The sequence below is a fragment of the Penicillium brevicompactum genome (assembly GCF_028827555.1).
Source record: "Penicillium brevicompactum strain IBT 35665 chromosome Unknown utg000009l_segment0_segment0, whole genome shotgun sequence".
NCBI classification, from domain to species: Eukaryota; Fungi; Ascomycota; class Eurotiomycetes; order Eurotiales; family Aspergillaceae; genus Penicillium; species Penicillium brevicompactum.
In genome coordinates, this window is record NW_026623212.1 from 152348 (window position 1) to 174107 (window position 21760).

The 21760-nt window shown below is 51.5% G+C and overlaps 9 protein-coding genes across 9 annotated transcripts; 4 read left to right on the forward strand and 5 right to left on the reverse strand.

The window, feature by feature from the left end:
* Nucleotides 1-659: 659 nt before the first annotated feature.
* Nucleotides 660-1599, reverse strand: N7506_011503 (uncharacterized protein; the record flags this gene model as incomplete). Its single annotated transcript, XM_056960794.1, has 2 exons — nt 660-1452; nt 1505-1599. The coding sequence occupies 2 exons, from the start codon at nt 1597-1599 to the stop codon at nt 660-662; spliced, it is 888 nt and encodes a 295-aa protein (XP_056805328.1).
* Nucleotides 1600-2378: 779 nt separating this feature from the next.
* fbp1 (fructose 1,6-bisphosphate 1-phosphatase) lies at nt 2379-3612 on the reverse strand (the record flags this gene model as incomplete). The annotated part of the gene is made up of 2 exons (XM_056960795.1): nt 2379-3422; nt 3586-3612. 2 exons carry the CDS (start codon nt 3610-3612, stop codon nt 2379-2381), a joined length of 1071 nt encoding a protein of 356 aa, XP_056805329.1.
* A 498-nt stretch (nt 3613-4110) lies between these two features.
* Nucleotides 4111-6764, reverse strand: N7506_011505 (H(+)-transporting V0 sector ATPase subunit a; the record flags this gene model as incomplete). Its single annotated transcript, XM_056960796.1, has 3 exons — nt 4111-6231; nt 6279-6593; nt 6639-6764. The coding sequence occupies 3 exons, from the start codon at nt 6762-6764 to the stop codon at nt 4111-4113; spliced, it is 2562 nt and encodes an 853-aa protein (XP_056805330.1).
* An 824-nt stretch (nt 6765-7588) lies between these two features.
* On the reverse strand, nt 7589-7846 carry N7506_011506 (uncharacterized protein; the record flags this gene model as incomplete). Its single annotated transcript, XM_056960797.1, has 1 exon — nt 7589-7846. One exon carries the CDS (start codon nt 7844-7846, stop codon nt 7589-7591), a length of 258 nt encoding a protein of 85 aa, XP_056805331.1.
* A 1603-nt stretch (nt 7847-9449) lies between these two features.
* On the forward strand, nt 9450-9691 carry N7506_011507 (uncharacterized protein; the record flags this gene model as incomplete). Its single annotated transcript, XM_056960798.1, has 2 exons — nt 9450-9567; nt 9591-9691. The coding sequence occupies 2 exons, from the start codon at nt 9450-9452 to the stop codon at nt 9689-9691; spliced, it is 219 nt and encodes a 72-aa protein (XP_056805332.1).
* Nucleotides 9692-11881: 2190 nt separating this feature from the next.
* On the forward strand, nt 11882-13700 carry N7506_011508 (uncharacterized protein; the record flags this gene model as incomplete). The annotated part of the gene is made up of 3 exons (XM_056960799.1): nt 11882-12117; nt 12169-12367; nt 12420-13700. The coding sequence occupies 3 exons, from the start codon at nt 11882-11884 to the stop codon at nt 13698-13700; spliced, it is 1716 nt and encodes a 571-aa protein (XP_056805333.1).
* Nucleotides 13701-15572: 1872 nt separating this feature from the next.
* cpcA (amino acid starvation-responsive transcription factor GCN4) lies at nt 15573-17038 on the forward strand (the record flags this gene model as incomplete). Its single annotated transcript, XM_056960800.1, has 2 exons — nt 15573-15576; nt 15681-17038. 2 exons carry the CDS (start codon nt 15573-15575, stop codon nt 17036-17038), a joined length of 1362 nt encoding a protein of 453 aa, XP_056805334.1.
* A 776-nt stretch (nt 17039-17814) lies between these two features.
* On the reverse strand, nt 17815-19545 carry N7506_011510 (asparagine synthetase domain-containing protein; the record flags this gene model as incomplete). The annotated part of the gene is made up of 2 exons (XM_056960801.1): nt 17815-18864; nt 18913-19545. 2 exons carry the CDS (start codon nt 19543-19545, stop codon nt 17815-17817), a joined length of 1683 nt encoding a protein of 560 aa, XP_056805335.1.
* A 275-nt stretch (nt 19546-19820) lies between these two features.
* Nucleotides 19821-21669, forward strand: N7506_011511 (uncharacterized protein; the record flags this gene model as incomplete). Its single annotated transcript, XM_056960802.1, has 3 exons — nt 19821-20059; nt 20142-21548; nt 21600-21669. 3 exons carry the CDS (start codon nt 19821-19823, stop codon nt 21667-21669), a joined length of 1716 nt encoding a protein of 571 aa, XP_056805336.1.
* Nucleotides 21670-21760: the final 91 nt, after the last annotated feature.

The window sequence follows — 21760 nt, forward strand, 5'->3', positions numbered from 1 at the left end:
TCGAGAATAAGTCTAAAATAGCCTGGAAGGGACGTGACATGTCAAGCTGCTCGGCGAGCAGGGGATGTCTCTTCCCGAGTCCCAGCTTGGACGTGCAAACAAATTTCCTTCACTCTTTTTTTTTGGAGTGTATTCTCAATTGAGAAATGATTGATCCTTGATGAGTAGCCTGGTACGGAGTGTGCCGAGACATTCAACCAATGAGGAGCACCTTGGAAAAGATGGTCACTTGTTGATTGTGGTCTATTCAGAGCAGGAGCTACGTCAATTGATCTATATCATTGAAGACTAGGCATGGGATTACTCGTAGCCTGCGAGATAGATGAACAACCTCGGCTGGAGTTGTTCTACTACACTAGTAGCCATCAACCGGCCGCATTGGTAATCATCGGTTTACTCGATTCTAAAGGGATTGCTTCTCTTGTTTTTGCTCTTGTTACGTTTTCACATAAATGAAGCTATAACCTTGGAAGAGTTGTGGAGAGGCAGCTATTGTATCTAAATCTCGGTAAAATGTACTGTAGCCATTATGATATAAATAACTACCAAACTCCAGGGCTCTTGATACCAAGCTCATTTTGGATTGCTCATAGGTAACATGCGGTGACCATAACCAAACCCTCAGCACAAAGGAATGTCCAAACCCAGCAACATTGATATCACGCCCTTCTTCGCCTTTTTGTTCTTGTTGTGGTTTCTTTTCTGTCGCTAACAGCATTTGCCATGTCTGGCAAGGCCTGATCCTGGCTCTCTTCGAGATTTGCAGTCCCGTGGGTCTCAGTATGTTTCTCAGCGGCATCTGATTCAGGAGCTGGACGCTTTTGACAGGCAACACACCGCTGCTTGGTGAACAAGCGGAGAATTTTGGCCAGTTCATAGCGGCGCTCGGTTCCAAATAGTTCCAAATATCCAGCGGTCCAGTCCAAGTGATCAAACATGTGGTTAGAGATAGCTTTGAAGAAAGAATGATTCTTTGCAAGCATTTTAGACATATCGTCAAAATCGAGATTCCAATCGCCTTGCTTAGCTGACCGCCGCAGCATCGTTCCCACGAAGGTCTGAAGCCAGACTTCATTTTTGGGAAGCTTGGGGAATATCTCCGCTGTCCAACGCAGTACTTCAAGCATGGGTATCTCTGTGCTGTATTCCACAATTCGCTCGCAGGCAAGTGTTACGAGGCCGGAGAGGTGGCAGTTTCTTGCTGCCAGGTAGACATAAACACTTCGTTGGAACTCTCGCTCATTGAAGCTCACATATAGCTCGAAGGGCGAATCTGGGGGCGAATCGATCGTCTGGTAATTACCCGTGTATAGAAAATGGACCACGGTATGACCGGCAGTTCCGTGAATATCGCCTTCGACCAAGAGAGGATACTCTTCGACATGGCACTTCAAAATGACATATGACTTGCCTCTGATGACCAGTGTCTGTCTTTCGTCTTCTTCGTAGTATCTGTCGAGATTTGGTCAGTCGGTTCAGAGTAGAATAACTCAAGATCACCTACGACAGTGGCTCGCTTTCCTCGTCCCGCGCAACCTTTTCTGCGTACAATTCCCTCTTTGAGATGGCAATCATCTCAAAGATTGGACTTTGGCCCATTTTGGATATCCTTGAAGATGGGACAATAGATGGATTCTACCAGACAGTCTGAAAATAATGGCATTGAGTATCATATAGAGGGAGTAGGGAAGTTTCTATTTATATACGAGACTGTAAACAGAGATTCGGACGTATAAACTCCTCCGCATGCGCCGTTCCAGGAAAAGAAGATGATCTCTAAACTAATCAAACAGATATCAAACAGTCCAAGACTGTCGATAGATAAGTGGCCTGAAACACATGCTGATTGGCCTAGAAAACTAGGGTGCTTGTGGAGAGGATGTGTAAATCATGCATCTTCCCGAGCTCCCTCTCAATAGCAAACAATATTTCCAATCATATACGGCTATTACATCATCGAGTTGAAGATTCATATGGAGTACTCCATACAAAGCACGGAGTAGAGCTATCAACTACAATCCAGTTGGGCCAGGTGTGTGAGCTCGAGACCCCACCTGGGCAGTGTTCCAAGTTCCAAGGTTATAGCCCAAGATCTGGTGTCGTCACTGGAGCCCCCTGGATTTCATATTTGGCTGCTTGTGCCAAGTCAGAGAAGCCTTCCAGGGTTCCCAGTTGTGAAACATTCCAAGTAGGAAAAAAACTAGTTTGTAGAAATTTGTGCCAAGGCGGGTCCACGGGTAGTATAGCGGCTATGACGTTTCCAGACAAGCGCCAATTTAGTTGTTTTATGCGGGGAGACAAACTACAGATGGCGACTCTATTGAATAGTCAAATGGTGAAATTAAAAGAGGTATCATATTTTCCAGGACACTGGTTACTTATTTGTGGTACTTGTTGTACATGTCGATGATCTTCTGCACCTCGTTCTTAGAACCGAGGAAGACACCACTCTTATCGTGAATGTGCTCGGGAACGACCTCCATCAATCGCTCCATGCGAGAGTTCACAGCAAGACCACCGGCATTCTCGAACAACATCGCCATAGGCGCACACTCGTACAGGATACGCAGCTTACCCTTAGGACTCTTCGAGTCAGCCGGGTAAGCGAAGATACCACCGTACAGTAGGGTACGGTAAGCGTCGGCAACCATGGAACCGATGTAACGGGCGCTGTAAGGCTTGCCGCCATCCTCGGGGTATTTGAGGCTGTGGAAGTAGGCATTGCACCACTCGTCCCAGTACTTGCTGTTACCCTCGTTGACGGAGTAGATGGAGCGAGTGGGGGGCATCTGCATGTTGGGGTGGGTGAGGATGAACTCGCCGAGGGAGTTCTCGAGGGTGAAGCCGTTGACACCACCACCGCGCATGGTGATGACGAGCTGGGCGGAGGCACCGTACATGGTGAAGCCGGAAGCGACGAGGCTGGTACCGGGGTGGAGGAGGTCCTCGGGACCGACGGACTTGTTGGGGCCGAGAACCTCGTCGGGAAGCTGGAAGACACCGAAGATGGTGCCTACAGAGACACCGGCGTCAAGGTTGGAGGAACCGTCGATGGGGTCGCAGACGACGGCGTAACGGGCGTTGGGGTGCTCGTCGAACTTGATGACTTCTTCTTCTTCCTCGGAGACGATGATACGGCACTTGCCGGAACCGCGCATGGCGGAGATGAAGATGTCATTGCCAATCACGTCGAGCTTTTTTTGGTCGTCACCGGTTGTGTTGGAGGAACCGGCAAGACCGGTGAGGTTGATCAGGGAGGCACGACGGATGTAGTAGGCAATTGACTTGAAAGAGAATTGGAGAGCATGGCAGAGCAGGGTGAAGTCCCCAGAAGCTTCGGGGTACTTAATCTGCTCTTCTGTGAAGAAGCGGGAGAGAGTCACGATATCCGTGTTGATGTTCTCCGCTCCGACGGGGGGGTGCTGAAGCCATGATGGATTATTTGGGGGTATAGTTGAAGAAATTGAAAATGATAGTCAATTGACCAGTTAAATAGTATTTGGATGAGCTCGTCAAACAAGGAGAAGAAGAAAAAAGTGAAGCTTAAAACGTCAGAGAGGAAGTAAACCGGTAGAAGTAGGTGACCTCAAGGCTCAGGCCGGTTTTCGTCATCTGCCCCGCGTGACCCCCGGGCCCCTCGTCCGGTTTTCCCCTCGCCGGGATCGCCCGTCTGAACTTGCTCCTTGCCTGCTCGTTCAATGAGAGAGAAAAAGGTCTTTCCAGTGGAGATAGTTCTATACAGCCATACAACCCCCCCTTATCCACTCTCCCAGCAGTGAATGTATCTCCTGGATGTCATTATCACGCCCTCATCTGGTCAGGGTCTAGAACCCGAGATCCCTCGGCCTCGGGATCGACGGAGAATTGAATTTCCTACGACCCCACCAGACAGTCATGCGGACTTGAAAAGATCCTTGGGTATCCAAGTTGGGTAAAGATTCAGGAGGGAGGCTATAAATAATGGAGCTAGTACCTAATGTACTCCCTACTACAGTAACTAATTGTGTGGGTACCGATCTACACAGTATGGTGGAACTCAATTGATACATAATGTATATTCTAGACACTTTACAAAAAAGAAAAACTGTCCTAGGGGGAAAAGAAAGAAAACTAGTCGACAGGGTCATCCTCCAAGAGGGTCTTGAAGCTGAACGGCACGAAGGGAATTCCCTCACCGACAAAGTGCTTGCTCATCGCCTCAACCCAGTGGAGACGGAGGGAGTGCAACATCGCACTGGTGCCTTCCATCACACACAGAATGGCAATTGTCAACACGAACCACAGGTAGAAGCTGACCACGATCATGATCACACGGGTCACGGGCGATTCCTGGTCGAAGGCACTACCAATGGTCATGGTCCACAGAACGATAGAGAGCTGCTGGTGGGCGAGCGACAGAGCCCAGAGACGGAGGTACGAGGCGGTGTGCGAGATACAGTTGAGACAGAACTCGATGGTGTGGATGACCTGGTGAATCATGATGTCGCCAAAGTCAAACTCCTCGTGCTCCTCGCCGTCACCCATGTCCTGGGCGAGCATGGCCACACCGTCGTCGCTGGGGCGACCGCCCAGGAGGGCGGTCTCATCACCTTCTTCATCCAGGGCACTGACGCGAGAGTGTTCACCGAGGCCGCGGTATCCGAGAGCGCGGTTCTTGTTGTGCTCGTGGCGCAGCCAGAATGGCTTGAGGAACAGCATCACCGGAACCTGTGCCACGGCAATGAGAAGCAGGAGAGTCTGAACCGTGCCCTGGCCTGGGTAGAGTTGTTCGTCTGGTGCGACCGAGCCGGGGCTCAGGAACATGAAAATGAGCATGTTGAGCAAGTTGGGAGGGTTGACTCCCTTCTCCTGCCAGTTCACAGACCACTTGTAGAGGATAGTAAGGACGAGGTAACCAAAGATCGACTGGAAGAAGAGCATGCCGGGAACAAAGTTGCCCCAGATGTCGACCTTGGACTTGAAGTGCCGTCCGTTGACGTACTGCAAGCAGAGGGCATAGGTCATGTGGGACCATCCAAGAAGCACACTCATCTTCATCTTCATACTGTTAGAAAAGAGCAAGGAGTTGTCTGCCTCATGCCAGTTCCAGTCCAGACCGAAGGGGAAACGGTAGCCTTCTTTCAGAGTAGCCTCGACCATCTGGCCGGCCTTGATGTCCGCGGGCCACTGCCACTGACTGGGGAAAATGGTGAAAGATTTGGAGAAGATATCGTTATAGATGAACCCAGTATAGATCGAGAACAGACCCATCATGAGCATGATGTATCGTCCGTAGAATGCCATGTATGTCAGTTCGTCCAGCTTGGTCCGGTGAAGCTTCTTCTCCCAGAAAATCATGGCAGAAGCAGCCATGGTCATCAGGAAACCGTGACCACAGTCACCGAACATGACCGCGAACAAGAAGGGGAAAGTGACAACCGTGTACAGACCGGGGTTGACTTCGGAGTACTTGGCGATACCGTAGGCATCGACAATGGTTTGGAACGCCTCGGTGAACTTGTTGGTCCTGACGTAGGTCGGAGGGGTCTTGTTGGTGCGGATCTGGTTGACAATGGTGGGGACAGAGAGACCGGCACGGTCATTCACGTCCTGCAAAGTCGTCTTGATCAACCCCAGAGAGTTGGTCGGACACCAAGCCTCGGCGATCAGGGTCTTGCGCGCTTGGTCGTACGAGAACGTGTTCAGCGTGGCGTAGACGGCCTTTTCCTTCTTGACGATAATCATCCAAGCAGCGAGAGAGCGGGCGATCTGTGAGAGCTCTGCGTCAAGGGTGCTCTTGGTGTTACGCAGAACGCTGCCAACGTCACCAAGGCGAGTGTTCACTTCGTGGATCTGATCCCTTCTGAGCTCGCTGTTCTCATCAACGCCGTACAAAGATGCCTGGAGACCTTCTGAGATCTTGCGGATCTTGGTCAGAATGTTCTTTCCGTGGGCGAAGATGACGAAGACATTCTTGTAGGTTGGCTCGTTGGTTGCGGGGTCAATGATGGGTTCCGGGATCTCGGACTGGTTCATGTAAAGGTTACCACGCAGAGTGCGCCAGAGCACACGCTCAAAGGTTCCAATCTTCTCCCGGGGAATGACACCAGCGACAAAACCAATGTTCATCTCCGAGAAGCTCTGGGTTTGGGTGTCCCCGTTCTGGCGAGAGGCATGGTGCTCGACATCACGCAGCAGAGGGGCTTCATCGTTATCCAGGGACTGGCGAATATCGTCGGTTTGGGTGTGAGCCTGTTCTGTTAGCTTCGTCCAGACTTATCCAGTGAATGTCTACCTACACGGTCGAAGAATCCGCCGGCTTCTCTAAGCACCCAGCGCCACTCGGTCAGCTCGACCTCGCGCTTTTTCAGTGTCTCGTAGCTGTCATTCAGCGAAACGATGCGTTGCTCAAGGCTCTCGCTGCGATCGGACAACTCGTCGATCTCGGATGCCAAAGGGGCGGCAAGGGTATCGGAAAAGTCCTGCGATGATCTCAGAGGAATACTGGCTTTTTCGATCTGCTCGTGGAAGTAGGTGAGTTGTCTTTCGACATTGTTCAGGCGACGGATCTCCTTGGTGAAGGCACGTTGGAAAGCGTTCGTGTCCGGGTTCAGCTACTCCAGTCAGCGGATTCTTATCAAGCGTGGTGCATCACTTACATCACGGAACTGGACCTGGCCAATTTCACCCAATGCACTGACGACCTCTCTTCCGATCTCGTTGGCGATGTAGAGCTGGGTCAAGCTCATGTCCGACGAGCGGAAGAAGGTGTCCTGCGGAGCCATGGTGGGAGGCTACCGGTAGACGTAGACAGGGAACAGTAGTATGAAAGAGTGACTGTGGACAAATCAAGGAAGGGCGCAGAGTCGGGGTTCTGCTGGATACCGACGCTCCTTTGCTCTGTTGGAGCCCTGGAGAGCAACTTGGCTGAACTGGCCGCATCAGCCACCGTCACGTGTTTTCTTGGCAAAAGACCATACACTTAGTTTCAGTGTGTAACCAACACACCATGACAATATAAGTATTTCTATCTTATAGGAGAAAATGTACTGGTAGAATATAATTTGTAGCTTTGTTCATAGAAATACAGGCTCTGGATGTGTTGTGGATGGGTGTTGCATAATATATATCCTGGGGTGATTCATATTCTTCGATGCAATGGTTTTGGAACTTCTAAGGGTTGAAAGGGTTACGAGAATAGACACAAATGTACACACATGAACAACCAATATACGGTGCTTCTTGTTTTTAAACCCAGGCATTTCATCATATTTAGGTATGCGACTATAGAGGCATCCTACGGCGGAGAGTTGCATCAGACGGTTGACACCTGACTGATAAAGCCAAGGCTTCAAAATTGACACTGAGAGTGAAGGATATTGATGACCATACCCCCAAGCGCTGACCCTGGCTGATCGGGGAAATGCAAGAAGAACGGTTCTAGCAGAGCATGTTACCCCCCATGAAGCCAGAGAGCACATACTGCCACAACGAGAATTGATTGGAGATTCCGGATATACCTGCGAACAGTCGGGAGAATAATCTGATCTCTACTCCCTCAAGTAGACCTCCTGACTAATCATCAGAAATGGACGGTCATTGTGTAGATCTAAGCACCACCATCTCTTTTCGCATACTCTTCTTCCATGCGCTCTTCGTACAAGCGGTCGACTTCTTCCCTCGTCAGAGCGCGACTGGCTTCAGAACTTTGCGCCCCAGTAGAGCTCCCAGATTCAGCAGCGAAGTAGCTATCGCTACCTGTGGCTTGAGTGTTTGTTTCAGTGGACTCTGTGGAGTTGGAGGGTGGTGTGCCGTTGGTCTGCTGGGTTTGTTGCTTGTCGAACAGGTCGGCATTAGGGACGGGCATGGCGGCGATTGAGATTTGTGGTTGTGTGGATGATAAGGACGTAGCGTCGAGTGAGTATGAAGTGATGTGGAGAATGCGACGTAAAGGACGGTAAACCGGTGACTGTTGCTTAGCGGATGATCTTGGTTAAATATGAGGTTGTGTTGGAGCTTGGTTGGAGCTTGTCGCCACAACTGTGGCAAAGCCAATGAAACAACGTCATATCAACAGAGCGGCAAAGCCACTGCCGTGAGCTGAGTGGCTGAAATCATCGAAGTTGCTGGCACAGTTTGGGGAGCAGTGAGGAGTACGCTGTACAATGGAGAATGGAGAGTATCCTGGAGGTCTCCGGTGTGAATCTTCATGATGTCGGCATCGCGACGAGAATCAAACGCGTCGCGCAAACAAAGAGAGGCTTGACATGACCACAAGCTGTGTATTGGGGCAAGGTTACTCAGGATAGAGGTGAATGTTTTGTTACGTGGCTGGGTAACTCGTCTGTTTACAATTTTACTTCGCTCTTCTCCAAGTCCGAGCCACTGGCCCAAGAATTGATGAAAAGAAGATAGTCCACGGATGGAGAGTGCCAAAGAATACGCCTGTCAATGACCCGAAGGCCGTTGAACAAACTGTTCCGCCGCGCTGTGCAATGCAGGGACCAATCTGTGGTGAACCGCCTTTTTGATCGCAGTCACCCAAACAAGGTAAGTATGAAGAAGAAAGAAAAGAAGAGGAAGGGCGGCGGAGGGAGGAGGTATTTATGCCGTTGGGAAACCGCACTAGCGCTAAGCGAGTTTTTGGTTCTGGACTCTCATTGGTCGGGCTGAAAGTCATGTGACACCCTCACAACTCATGTGACTCATCACCTGCCATTCTGCATTTCTGACATTTCGAGGTGTCATTTTACATTTCGGGCAAATACGAAGTACCTTGCATTCAAGTCCCCTGGCCAGTACGCACACTACTGTATGGAGTAGACGCCTGCGACCTGTACAGTGCATGGTAGACACACTGGCCACCAATAATTGAACCTCCTTGTTTACCTCGAAAAGTCTGGCTCCATACCCGAGCTTGTGTGGGCCCCCCCCTATTCCACAACTTTGTATTGTGGCTCCTGCAAAACCCGACCTTTGAATCTCAACTTGATTCGGATGTTGTCCGTCGGGAATATTCCTGTGTTGAGGAAAGGGTGTGTCGCTACTCGTATTTTCTTTCAATGTTCTGGAACCCACACTTTAATCTACTTGTACGTACAACGATAATTCAAATGCTCATCCTCATCAAAGTGGTCCATGGTTAAGTCCTTACCAATGCTCAATCTAGTGGACGCTAGAAGTCGGGAGGCTAGACGGACGGGAATTCCGTCTCCTGTGTCCTGTACTCCGTACACCGCATGGTCGTACTTGGCAGGGTAATCCTACTGGACACAGGGGGAACTTCTTAGTTTGTTCTACCTGAGTCGGTCGTTTACGAGGATTTAGTCTGGGAAGCCTAGAGAATTATTTACCCAGGGACACACCCCGTAGAAGTACGGAGTGAGACTGACTGTCTTTCCTTTTAGCATCTGCATGCCTATTCACCTTGCGACACCGGTAACATGCAAACACACATATAGTAATGCGCAATGTATGTCAAGTACCCCGTGCTCACACATCCCGAAAAGGTCGTCTCCCGAGCTCCGCTCTACATGGCACTTGCATGGTGTCAAAATTTGCGCCATCAAGAGCGGACAAAGATCAACAGTGAGCTTTCGAACAGGGCACAGGATCGTCCATGGCCGGCCAAGAAGCACCATTCACAATGGACAGCGGGATCATGGCCGAGACCAGTGACCGCAAAAAAGGGCAGCGACGGCAGGGTTCGTAAATGGTCGCCCTAACGGGTGGAAAAGGGGCTTCTGATAGGGTGTCAAGGACTACCGAGTGGTGGATCGACCGTACTGGCTATCATTGCCATGAATGCTCCGATGGTCACATTCTGGCAGCCGGTGTCGGGGCCTCATGGTGATCAACTGTACATGCAGATCCAAATCTTGGTTGTCGCTGCTCTGTATCTTTCCTACCCAATGTTAGTGGTATCCGATAGGGGTAAGGCTCACCGATGAAATCGCACGTTTCGATTAGAGAGGCTGCAGCGAACCGTGGATTTTGGCCAAAACAGCCCAACTGAGATCGGGAGCTCTTTGTTCTGCCCCTATTTGATGAGACACGGAACCAAGTTCATAGTCTACATAGTGGGGACTATCGCACTCCTTCTGGATTATTAGTTCGAACCTAAGGATGCACATATAGGGGTTAATTAGGGGCAATTTTCCAAGCCATCTCAGGTGGATACGAATCTGTGCTCTGGGTTCTGTACGGAGCATGAAAGGAATGTTCTTTGATACTCTATAGAATAGAGGCGCTCGTGTGCAGTACTCCGTAAGAGACTAGACGATCCTCGTATAGAACCCTTGGAATGATGCGTCGATCACGTAAAGAGGCAAGCTCCGTACCCAACGAGTCTTGGATTGGGCAGAGACAAAACATCATGGGATCCTTGCCGCTGAGGAAAATCGCCAAACCAAAAAATAGGGAAAATATTGATGAAAGTGATTAATGAAAGCTGATGCGCCGATAATGTACTCCGGCTACATCAAAGCCAAGATGGAGGGGCTGTACGAAAGCTGGTTGGTTGTTCATGAGGATTTCGCACGCCACTCAATCATAGAGTTGATATCGGGGTCATGAGGTTGGCCTAGAGATTGTGTATTGTTGAAGACGCGATGGCCAACCATTGTGCAGAACCTAAAGCGCAACCAAAGACCCCGACTTATCCGACCAACCAGTTCATCCTGGGCTGACTCCGAAGTACGAAGTACGATGGCAGGGCTGGTGGACAGGGATAAGGAAGATGCCCCCCCTTCCGAGGGATGGAGCCTTGCAAGTATACGGAGTACTTAGTTACATACTTGTAGTATAGTATCAATATAGCCTATGCAGACCAAACACTTGGTTGGTTTTGAAAAGAGAAAAGTAAAATGTACTCCGTAGGTAGTATGTGTTTCCTGAACCCGTGTAACTCCATGGAGATGGCAACAATGCGAAAGAGGTGTACAAAGTCCTCCGTGCAATGCTCGTACATATGGCCGCATACCAGGGTCGGATGACTAGTATAACCCCGCCATGACGATGGATCACATTCTCTGTCGTGCAGATGGACTAATGGAAACGTGTTGAAACGTGTTGAAACGGCCCTTAATTGTCTTTAATTGTCTAATCGGTAGGAGGATCCGAACAAGAGGTGGTGTGATCCCCAAGGTTTGCAGAGATTTTCCCATAAATGATAAAAGGATAAACTGGGACTTAATCTAGTTAGATCACAAGGTCTAGCGCCATGCTAGACAAAGAATTTAGGTATACTAGATTGATGTTTCACTAAAGAAAAGTCTGTGATTACTCCGTATTAGATATGGTTCATACTTGGAGGGTAGGTAATAACCATGGGACGGAGTATTCTATACTCAACATCAAACAGGGTATCCCGGACGCAGTACTCCGTATAGAGAAATGGAATATAAGTTTAATAGCTGGAGGGTATTATGGTGATAGAGCAATAGAGTTACTGACTATGGAGTATAGTAAGTAAGAAACAATGAATATCGCCGTACTCCGTACGGAGTAGAAAAGTAGGAAAGTAGATTTTTTTTTACATCCAAAAAATCAAATAAAATCAAATAAAAAAAGGCCAAAAATCACCGAAAAATAAAGAAAAATAAACCCCCTGAAGGTTAGCTAATCGCCGATCCACTGAGCTCTGGGCTCCCTGCAGGTCCTTGCCTGATTCGGAGCAAAGCGCCATCAACAAGCGCCCTCTGACTCTTTTTTCTTCCTCCCTCCCCTCCCCTTTTCTCTCCTTCCATTCCTTCTCCCACAAAGCAAAATACCCCTACTTCGTGATACCCGAGCTTTGTGCTCTTATTTCTTTTGCTTTTCCTTTCGAGATACCCAAATACCCCTCAAGTTTCTTTTCTACGAAGCTCTGCTTCTTTAATACCCAAGTTTAATACTATTAATCATGTCTGACGTCCAAAAGACTGTTGAGGAGACCCCCGCGGTCGTCCCTGCCACCGAGCCCGTCGTGGAGACCCCCGCCACCGAGGCCACCGAGGCTCCCAAGGAGGCTGAGGCCACTGAGCCCGAAACCACCGCTACTCCCGCCGTTGAGAACAGCGAAGCTGCTGAGCCCGTCAAGGAGGAGATCAAGCCCGCCACCGAGGGTACCCTCGGCCACAAGGCCCCCGGTCTTGTCAAGTGAGTAGCGCATGATTGCAAGCAACCGGGCACAATATCTGACTTTAGTAGGGGCTTCCGTTTCTCCAAGCGCTTCTTCTACTTCAACGAGGAGGCTGTTGAGAGCAAGCAGCTCTCCGTCTTCCACCAGAACGAGAAGGCCAGTGTTGCCAACCCCATCGCTGCCTGGGCCAGCCAGACCGGCAAGGGTCTGCTGTTCTTCACCAAGCGCGCTGAGGACAAGGCCACCCCCGCTGGCATCTTCAACCTCGTGAGTAGATCTTGACCCGGAGTGGATGACGTGGGTGCTAACAATGTATCAGTCTGAGGTTTCTGATGTGACCAAGGAGGGCTCCACCGAGTTCCTCTTCAAGGTTGCTGGCCAGAAGCACACCTTCCAGGCCTCCTCCGCCGCTGAGCGTGACAGCTGGGTTGTCGCTCTCGAGTCCAAGGCCACCGAGGCCAAGGCTGAGAAGGAGACCATCATCACCAGCGAGGGCTACAAGGCCGAGCTTGAGAAGCTCACCAAGCCCGCTGCTGCCGTTGCCGCCAAGAAGCCCGAGGAGAAGAAGGAAGAGACTCCCGCCGAGGCCGCCACCGAGGCTCCCAAGGAAGAGGCCAAGGAGGAGAAGAAGGAGGAGAAGGCTGCTACCAAGAGCCGCTCCCAGTCCCGCAAGCGCACCAGCATCTTCGGTACCCTCCTAGGCAAGAAGGACGCCGAGGAGAAGAAGGAGGAGAAGGCCGAGGCCAAGGAGGAGACTCCTGCCACTGAGGAGGCCAAGGCTGCTGAGCCTACCACCGAGACCTCTGTCGAGGCTGCTCCTGTCGCTGCCGAGCCCGTTGAGGCTATTGTTCCTGCCGTCGCCCCCGTTGAGGCCACTGAGGAGGTCAAGGCTGCCGAGCCCGTCGCTGAGACCCCCGCCGTTGAGACCGAGGCTGCCAAGGAGACCCCCAAGGAAGAGATCAAGGAGGAGAAGAAGAAGGACGAGAAGAAGTCCAAGCGCGCTTCCATCTTCGGTAACTTCTTCCAGAAGGTCGCCAGCCCTTCTCAGGAGAAGTCCGAGAAGGAGGCCACTGCTGTCCCTGCCACTGAGGAGACCGCCGTCGCCAGCACTGCCCCTCAGCTCGAGAACCCCGTCGAGGAGACTGCTGCTCCTGTCGAGGCCACTGAGACCGCCGCCCCCACTGAGGCCGCCGTTGAGACCCCTGTTGAGACTCCTGCCGAGACCGTCTCCACCCCCAAGGAGAAGCGTCGCACCTCTTTCTTCGGCAACCTCGGTGTTAAGAAGGAGAAGAAGGCTGAGTCTTCTGACAACGAGGCCACCGATGGTGAGACCAAGGAGACCAAGGCCAAGTCCAACAAGCTTGGTGGTCTTTTCCGCAAGCCCAGCAAGGCTGTGAAGCTCGACAAGGAGGAGGTTGCCGCCGCCGAGACCGAGGCCAAGGCCGACAAGGCTGAAGAAGTCGCCCCCGCTGTCCCCGCTAAGGAGACCGCCGAGGAGGCCGCCGTCCCCGAGACCACCCAGACTGCTCCCGCCGAGGCTACCGAGGAGGCCAAGAACGTCACCGTTCATGCTTCCACCCCTGTCCAGGCTGCCGCATGAACTGAGTCTCCCCGGAGACGCGTCGTAGAGTTTGAGCGGTGGTGGGATATGTCCTACCCGTCGCCAGCTCGCGACATCCCTGAAGGGCTGGTCCAGTCCTGATGTCCAGATTTGATACCATTTCACTACAGTTCTTTTGTGCTTTTGCCTCGCCACTGTCACTATCCGCAGTATACACCCAAGCACCCCTTGGACTGTGATGGTGGCAATGAGATACCCGCTGTCGCTTTTTTAATCTCCTTGTTTTCTCCCAAAAAATAATACCATTGGCGTCTCCCGACGTCAGCAGCCTTTCCGACTGCGGTTCGTTCTTTACGTTCCCCGTCTCGCTGTGAATAATCGCGATGCGACCATGCGTTAGGCGGTGTGCCGCCCGACTAGATTGATACCACTCTGCTGTTTTTTGGTTTCTTGCTTTTACGTTTGATACCCTGTGGGGAGGATGGGTGCTCTTTTTGGATTTTGTTGGATTTGGTCTCTGCCTTGCAACCCCAAATTGACCCGACGTTTGTCTAGCGTTGTCCTGAGCGGCTGGTTTATATTCCGCCCGTGCAGGCGGCACGCCGTTTGACAGGTAATACTTAATAGAATCTCAATCTTTGTTTTGAAAGTTGAATTATGGACCCATGTAAAGTCATCTATAGCCATGGTAGAATTTTGGAAGCCTTTCATACTCATAGTATGAAGCAAACCTGCATGTCATTCTTGATCTACGCGGTATGGGTCCGATGTGAGGACGGTGGAAACCAGCTGCACGAGTTTCATGCAAGTCCAATTCGAGTGTCTCCATTGTATGCGCTGGCAACCTGGGGTACATTAGATAGGAACAGACTTTTTGAGGATTTTATAAGGATTTACGATGGTGGTTCAAAAATGCACTACTTGTACACTAGAACAAGTGTATGCGACAGATTGTACATAATCCGATCACTAATTGGACCTTGGATGGACCGCTATCTTCAAGAATGGACCATTCGGCGGAGGCTCGGCCCTACGTCAGTGAAAAATTAGACAAAACACGCTAGACAATGTACCAAAAACAAGACTACAAATTAACAAAAGAAAAAACAAATTAATAGTGAACTCGCTGCTAGTGCTCGCACTATTGAGGCGACAGTTTTCCTCTTCTTACTCCGTATAATGTCTGAACTCCGTAGAGAAAGCTGTTCTCACAAGTACGAAGGGAAATCTTCAAACACAAACTTTTTTCTCTGCAAATCCTTTCAGCAAAAGCAAAAGTCAATTTTACGCCCTTCGGCAAGGCTAAGGGGCGGATGGACGTTTCATAGGACGCGGCGCATGGACACAGCCCACCGCGGGGAGAGAATTGGGAAAGGTGTGGATCCTGCGCATTATCCTGAACCGGAAGAAGGGGTGTTATTCCGCGAGGTATGTGTGAGAACGGAGTACGGAGTAGTTGTTGCGTAGTTCTTTTCCGCACAGCATGGTAATTGATAAGCTTGGAGTGAAGGAAGAACAAGAATGTCTGGAAGCGAGAGGGATTATTGGTCAATGTCAGATTGGAGTACCTGCGAGATACCTGTCTTGCGCATGAAAGGCAGGCGGATAAGCAAGTAGCGCAGAATGTACTCCGTACCATGGATGCCTTGAGGGCAGACAACCCTCGAATGAACCAATCAGAAGTGCAGAACTCGCTGTGACTCACACCCCGTGACCTGCGTAGGCCTCAGCCCCGTGCGGCTCGGGGACCCGATTGGTCAGCGGGGCTCGCGCACACAAGACGGTTAAGAAGTGCCTGACCCCCCCGCGGTTGCCTGAGTTTTCTTCCCTTTCTCATCTTCCCTTTTTCTCTCTAAACCGCCATATTGTTACCACACCAGAACTACTACTTACATTATCTTCATCGCCATAATGGGTGCCCAATAAGCATCCAGTCTCAAGACCAGTCTTTCTCAACTGAGGACGACATCATTTCTCCAACCGGAACCCAACCTTTTCTCTCTACTCAACCCCCCTCAGAGCCTCCTGTCCCAGGACCTCTGAACTTCAGCATCGCATCGCGTAGCTCGAGTTCTTCCCCCAACAACTTTGCCCCGATCGACTTTACGTCGTTCACCACGGATTATCAACCGCAAACATGGCTTCCCTCGCCCCCGCATCCACAGCCCTTGGCTTCCAATCAGAACAACAACAACAGCAACAACAGTGTACACGAGGACTTCGTGCTCTATCCATCCACACCACACCCGCAACCCCGCTTGCGTGTGCCTGTGAAAGCAACCCATAGACCTTCTGCACTCCAGCCATTCCTGGCGCAGAACAACCCCCGACGACACTCCTTCAATTTGCAGTTGCAACGTCAACTCCAGCAGCTGTACTCTAGCCCTCAAGATCCTAGAGTGACCCAGCTTGCCCGGTCCCCCTCTTATTGGTCCCACCCCACGCTCAAGCACTCCCGTCCACCAACGACTCCTGTGCTTTCCGATTCCCCAAACACCAACCGCCCTCCCGTCCCGACTTTCAACGGTCAACAAAACCAAATTCCTAATACACAACCTTACCGCCGAGTCATGTCTGCTCCCAACTTCGCCATGGAAGGTAATTTGCCATATGTCTCACCTTATGCCAGCGACTTGATCGCTAACCCTGCTCCAGCTGATCTGTTTGGCCTGAACTCTGGTATTCCCTCTGCCGGCTTCCCCGCCGACATGGATTCACCCCTCGCCTTTGACGCCTTGGATGAGGCCGGACTTGTCCCCGCCGGTCCCCCGGGCACTATCTCGCCCCGGGATCTGATGATGGACACCTCTGTTCCTCCCTCGGGCACTTTCACCGACCTGAGCACTCCATCTTTCGAGTCACCTGGTAACTTCAGCCAGAACGCGTCGCCCATGTTCACCGACATGGACCTCGTCGGCCACGAGGAATGGCCCTCTCTCTTTGACGGCGCCTCTGACATGAACGCCTTTGATCTCGCCAACCTCGACAGCCTCGATGTTGCCGCTGCCCTTCAGCAGGAGCCCAAGAAGCCCGTCCTCAAGGTGGAGACTGCTCCTCGCTCTCCTCTCAAGCGCCCTGCTTCCTCGATGGCCTCGTCTCCTATCCCTGCCACTGGCGGCGTCAAGCACTCTAGCATCTCTGGTGTGAGCGCACGTGCTCGCAAGAACCTGTCGCCCGTGGACTTTGATCCCAGCGATCCTGTCGCCGCCAAGCGCGCTCGTAACACCGAGGCTGCTCGCAAGTCCCGGGCTAAGAAGATGGAGCGTCAGGCTGATTCCGAGCGCCGCATTGAAGAGCTCAACGACATTATTGCCGCTCGTGACGCCGAGATTGCCAAGCTCAAGGCTCAGCTTCAGATCCAAAACAACTACCAGTGATCGTTCAAGTTTCGGTTGTCCCTTTTATTTCAATTTGGTTTCCTATTGACCTTCGGGTTATTGTGGGTGCGCGGGTGATGGGTGAAGCCTATCCTCGATGTCTCACGCAGACCAGCTGCATATGGTCTATTTCATCTGAAGTTGCACCTATTCATCTGATCTTACAAAAGTTCTGAGACATTTCTTTATTTTCTTTTTGTACTCATTTGTGGCTATTGTCTTTAATGTTTTTGCTTCTTGCTTTCTGTTCCGGCCGGTTCTGAATGTCTCCCTCATTGGGATTGACTCGTGGCTATCTTAATATGGTATTTGATTTTCAAATCGATTTGAATTATTATGTTCATTTATCTACCCCGTATCTTTACTTCGTATCTCGTACCCACTAGTTCGTAGATGCAGCATTTGAGAGATGTATTTCCGTAAGTCTGAAAGATTACACTGCTCATCCACACTAGCTCAGACTTGCCTTTAAACGCTTCATAAACCCTCACCTCTCCAGACATCTATCCCCGACTTTACCTACTCCCAACGGCATGATCCGACATCCCGTTATGTTCTTTCCCCATGAGCTACACGCCGCCCAAGACTGCGGTTGCTCTATAACGGAAAGAAAGCACAGGTGTGCCGGAACGTGACCTTCAGCAGGGAAGAGTCGTCAGGGAAAAGATGCTGGGAGCAGAGGGTTTCAGAAGTATCTGATTCCATGTTCTGTCATCATCGCCAGTGGAGAATTTCATGTATATACTGCAAAGAGTCCGGAAAGGAATAGGAAAGGCTCAAGTCAATGCGTCTGTGCCTTTCGACTTCCCCGTCTCCATCTTCGCCGTCCTCGCCCCAAACTGAATCGCCCTCTTCTTCTCCCGCGCAACACGTTCCATCCCCAGTCGAATAGCAACAAGCCGCAAAGCCAGCTTCTCACTATCAATTCCAGCCGTGGCTTCACACTCTGGCAGTCCGAACCCACATTTCTCCCAGACCGGCGCCCGCACAACCCAAGCCACGAACTCCTCGTCCAGGAACGGGAATCGCGTCTCCCGCCCCCAGTGCGAGAGAACCCGATCATCCCGTCCTAGATTCCGCGATCCCAACCGACTAACGTCGAGATCGATCTCTGCAATCAAAGACTCGAAACCTCCACGATTGAAAGCCACGCCGTGTCGGCCGTAGCCCGCGAAGAGCTCATCCGCGCCGAGACCAGAGAGGAGAACGCGCGAGGTGCTCGTGTACTCGCCATCTACAGTCTGATGCGCTTGCGCATCTGTAGTGGCCGTGCCTTTCGCGCGAGATGCGAAATATAGGGCGCATGCGATCGACATGTCCATTTCGGTATTGTGGGGTCTCATGAGACGCTTGACTTGATCTCTGTGGGCTAGACATTCTGAATAGGGGATGTCGATGGCGACGAAGCGCCATGTGCGACCTGGACATGTCTTTGTGAGCTCGGCGTGGGCTGAGCGGCCTGTTATACGGTCTGGACAGTTTTCGTAGATTGAGAGGGGGGATGGAGGTGCGTTTTTGTTGAGTTTGGCGGCTGCTGCGACGCGAGGGTTTTCGAAGGCGACGTTGAGGAGGTCGATTGGTTCGTTTGTTGGGAGGATCTCGTGTGAGAGTCTGGCTAGGAGAGTGCAGTCTAATCCGCCGGAGAATAGCACGGCGGTCTTTGCACTTTGGCCTGCGATGTAGGATGGCGGTTCTGGGATGTTTTGGATACGTAGTTCCAGTGACTGGCGCAGTTGGGATTCGAGCTGTTTGACGAATGGGGAGTCTGTTGTCAAGGCTGGTGGGTGCTCTGGTGATGATTTGTTCATGGGTGGGATTGGTTGGTTCTGTGCTTGGTGTTAGTTGCTGCTGTTGAGTTGAGGTGAGACACGTACAAGATGAGCAGAGCCCCATTGCATAGTCTTGGTTTGGCATGATTGCAGGGTCAGGGTTTGATCTAGATCAATCATATGAACGCCGTCAGTGCCCACTTCTCTGAAGCAATCCACCGATGCACTATCACAGATGCTGCATAATTTCAAACTCCCATCGTGGTCATACCCCTGTAGCAGAGATCGTCTGCCAAGGCAATCTCTACTATAGAAAAGCCTTGAGTTGACAGCATCATAGAAGACGAAGGCAAATGGTCCGGAGATGCTTGAAACTGCTTTCGCCAATCCGTCGACGGGATCGTCTTTCACTGCCTGCAAAAATAAGTCGAAGACGCGCTCGGTATCATTGCCTTGGACGCGCTCTCCCTGGATCTTCCAGGCCTCTCCGTTCCAGCAGAGCACAGACTGAGTTTCTGGGTCTACAAGTGGCTGTTCATACACATGGTCGCCTCTCAGCGACAGCACGGTAGATGCGAAGGTGAGATTGCAGCTCAAGGACCCTCCATCTTGGGCCTTGATATCTTTCTGCACCGTATGTGTTGTGTAACAATCCGGACCTCGCTTTTGAAGTAGGTCACAAGTCTCCGAAGTTGGAGCTGCGCCTGATGAGCTCAATGAGAAAAATATCCCACACATCGCGAGAAAGCTGGGAGGAATTGGATATAAAAACACGGCGTTCTCTGGGAAGTTAGCATATTAGTCATGTCTTGGCGGATCCAGACACCGTTCCAAGGTTCGTTGAATCGCGAGAGGAACGCATATTGATTCCAGGGGCGAGAGCAACTGAGAACTTCAAATGGAAGAAAGTGTCGAGTTGATCTAACTTTTGTGCCAAGACTGTCAATCATCCGCCCGGTTTCAGGAGAAGCGCGCCACACGTCCGTTCTGGCTTATACATTGACGTGGACAAGATGATTCCACACAGGAGTACAGCGCTTCTATCGGTGATTGTGTTCGTCGCGTTATTACTTTTCATCTTTTCCTCCTCTCCGGTACCTGAAGTTGAAGGTGAAGAATCGGCAGGTCCGGCCAAGTTCGTGCCCAGACCCAAGCTATCGTCTCTAGCCAATTTCCACCTGCCATCCTTCCGCCCTCCCTCCCACGAACAGCCCGAAGAACAGAAGAACAGTACCCACGGCGAGTCGAAATGGTACAGCACATTGGAGTGGTTGAACCCATTCTCCTCTGCCATCACCTTGGATGAGAACCGCTCCGTCCTGCCCCCCCGTCAGCGAACGTCGGCCGATCTACACCTATTACAATGCGAAATACAACCCCAACAAGGCCAATGGCAAAGACCTGAAGGAGCTGCAGAGTGCCGACGCTGAGCTCCTTCTCGCATGGCGTCGGGCTTGGTATGCACAGGGCTTCAAACCCGTCGTGCTGACCCCCGGAGACGCCATGTTGAACCCGAACTACGAGGTCGTGCAGAAGTTGAAGCTCTCTCCTAAGACGGAGAATGAGGTGTTCGGATGGTTGGCGTGGGGACACATGGGCACTGGCTTGCTTTCAGACTTCCACTGCTTCCCAATGGCCCGCTACGATGACGACATGCTGTCCTATCTTCGCCGCGGAAGCGTGCCAGAGTCAATCACCCGTTTCGAGAACCTCAAGAATGCCCTCTATGCGGGAGAAAAGACAAAAATCGATGCGGTGATCCAGAGCGCAGTCTTGAAACTCGAGGACAAGACCACCTCTTTCGTGGATCTGATGGACGCGGAGTTGTTCAAGGTCGAGTCGCCGAGTGCGCTGGCCTTCTACAAGTCTGCTGCCGTGACTTCCCACTACCCACTCGTGCACGAGAAGATGGGCCAGAACCCCGCGGCTGGACAGCGCGCTCTGGTCCAACTGATCAACGCCCACTTGCACAACCACTTCCAGACCTCATTCCCCGCTGGGTTAGCTGTCTTGAAGCCGTTCCCCCAACATACCACGGCGTTGGTGGAGCCTGCCCTCCGACTGGCCAAGGCGCTCATCCAGTGCCCTGAGTCTCCCATCGCCAACTCTTGTCCACCCAATGAACCGGAATGTCGCCCCTGTGGCTCTGCCAAATCACCTATGCGGATCAGCCAACCCTCCTCGTTCAAGAACACCACTTTCCTCTTCACCATCGGCACTCTCCCCCATCCATACACCCTTGTCAGTCTCCAGAAGAACTCCGAGGAAGTCACTACGCCTCAGATTCGCCGGGAGACCGAGCGCGACGCATGGCTCTCCGAAGTGACCAAGGATCACCTTGGTCCGGAACTGGGATCTGCATACCGCGGAGTGATCTTCAAGCAGGTCGTCGCAGCCCAAAATGCCGTTGGCACCTCCCTGTGGATGACCGTAGAGTCACTCCCCGCCGCAGCAGGCCAAACCCTCCCCTCTGAACTACTGGATGAGTTTGAGTGGCAGTTCGGATTCAAGATTCCTCGCGGAGGCAAGATCGATCCCGCGACTGAAAACGACAAGGACTCCGCGAAGAGCGCGCAGGACCGCACGCCGAGCGAACAGGGCGTTGGAAAGGAGTACGAGCTGATTCAAAAGGCCCGCGAGGTCATTAAGAACAAGGAGACGAACCGCATCAACATCAAGGATGTTGTCGAGGCTTGGAGTCTCGCTGATACTGAAGTTTGGCGGTTTGTCAAGGCCTACCGGTATGTGTTGTCTACTCGATCTATTTGAAATCCTACTGACTTTTGTTACAGCGCCCGAAGCGTCGTGGAGCGCCAGAAGTGGGAGGAAGAAGAGAAGCCATTTGCAGGCTCACGATCATAGAGATTGCATTTACTGTCCGATATTGTAGCATATAATTTCAAGACATGACCGATATTTCACACTATACATACACACTACTCTGTACTATATC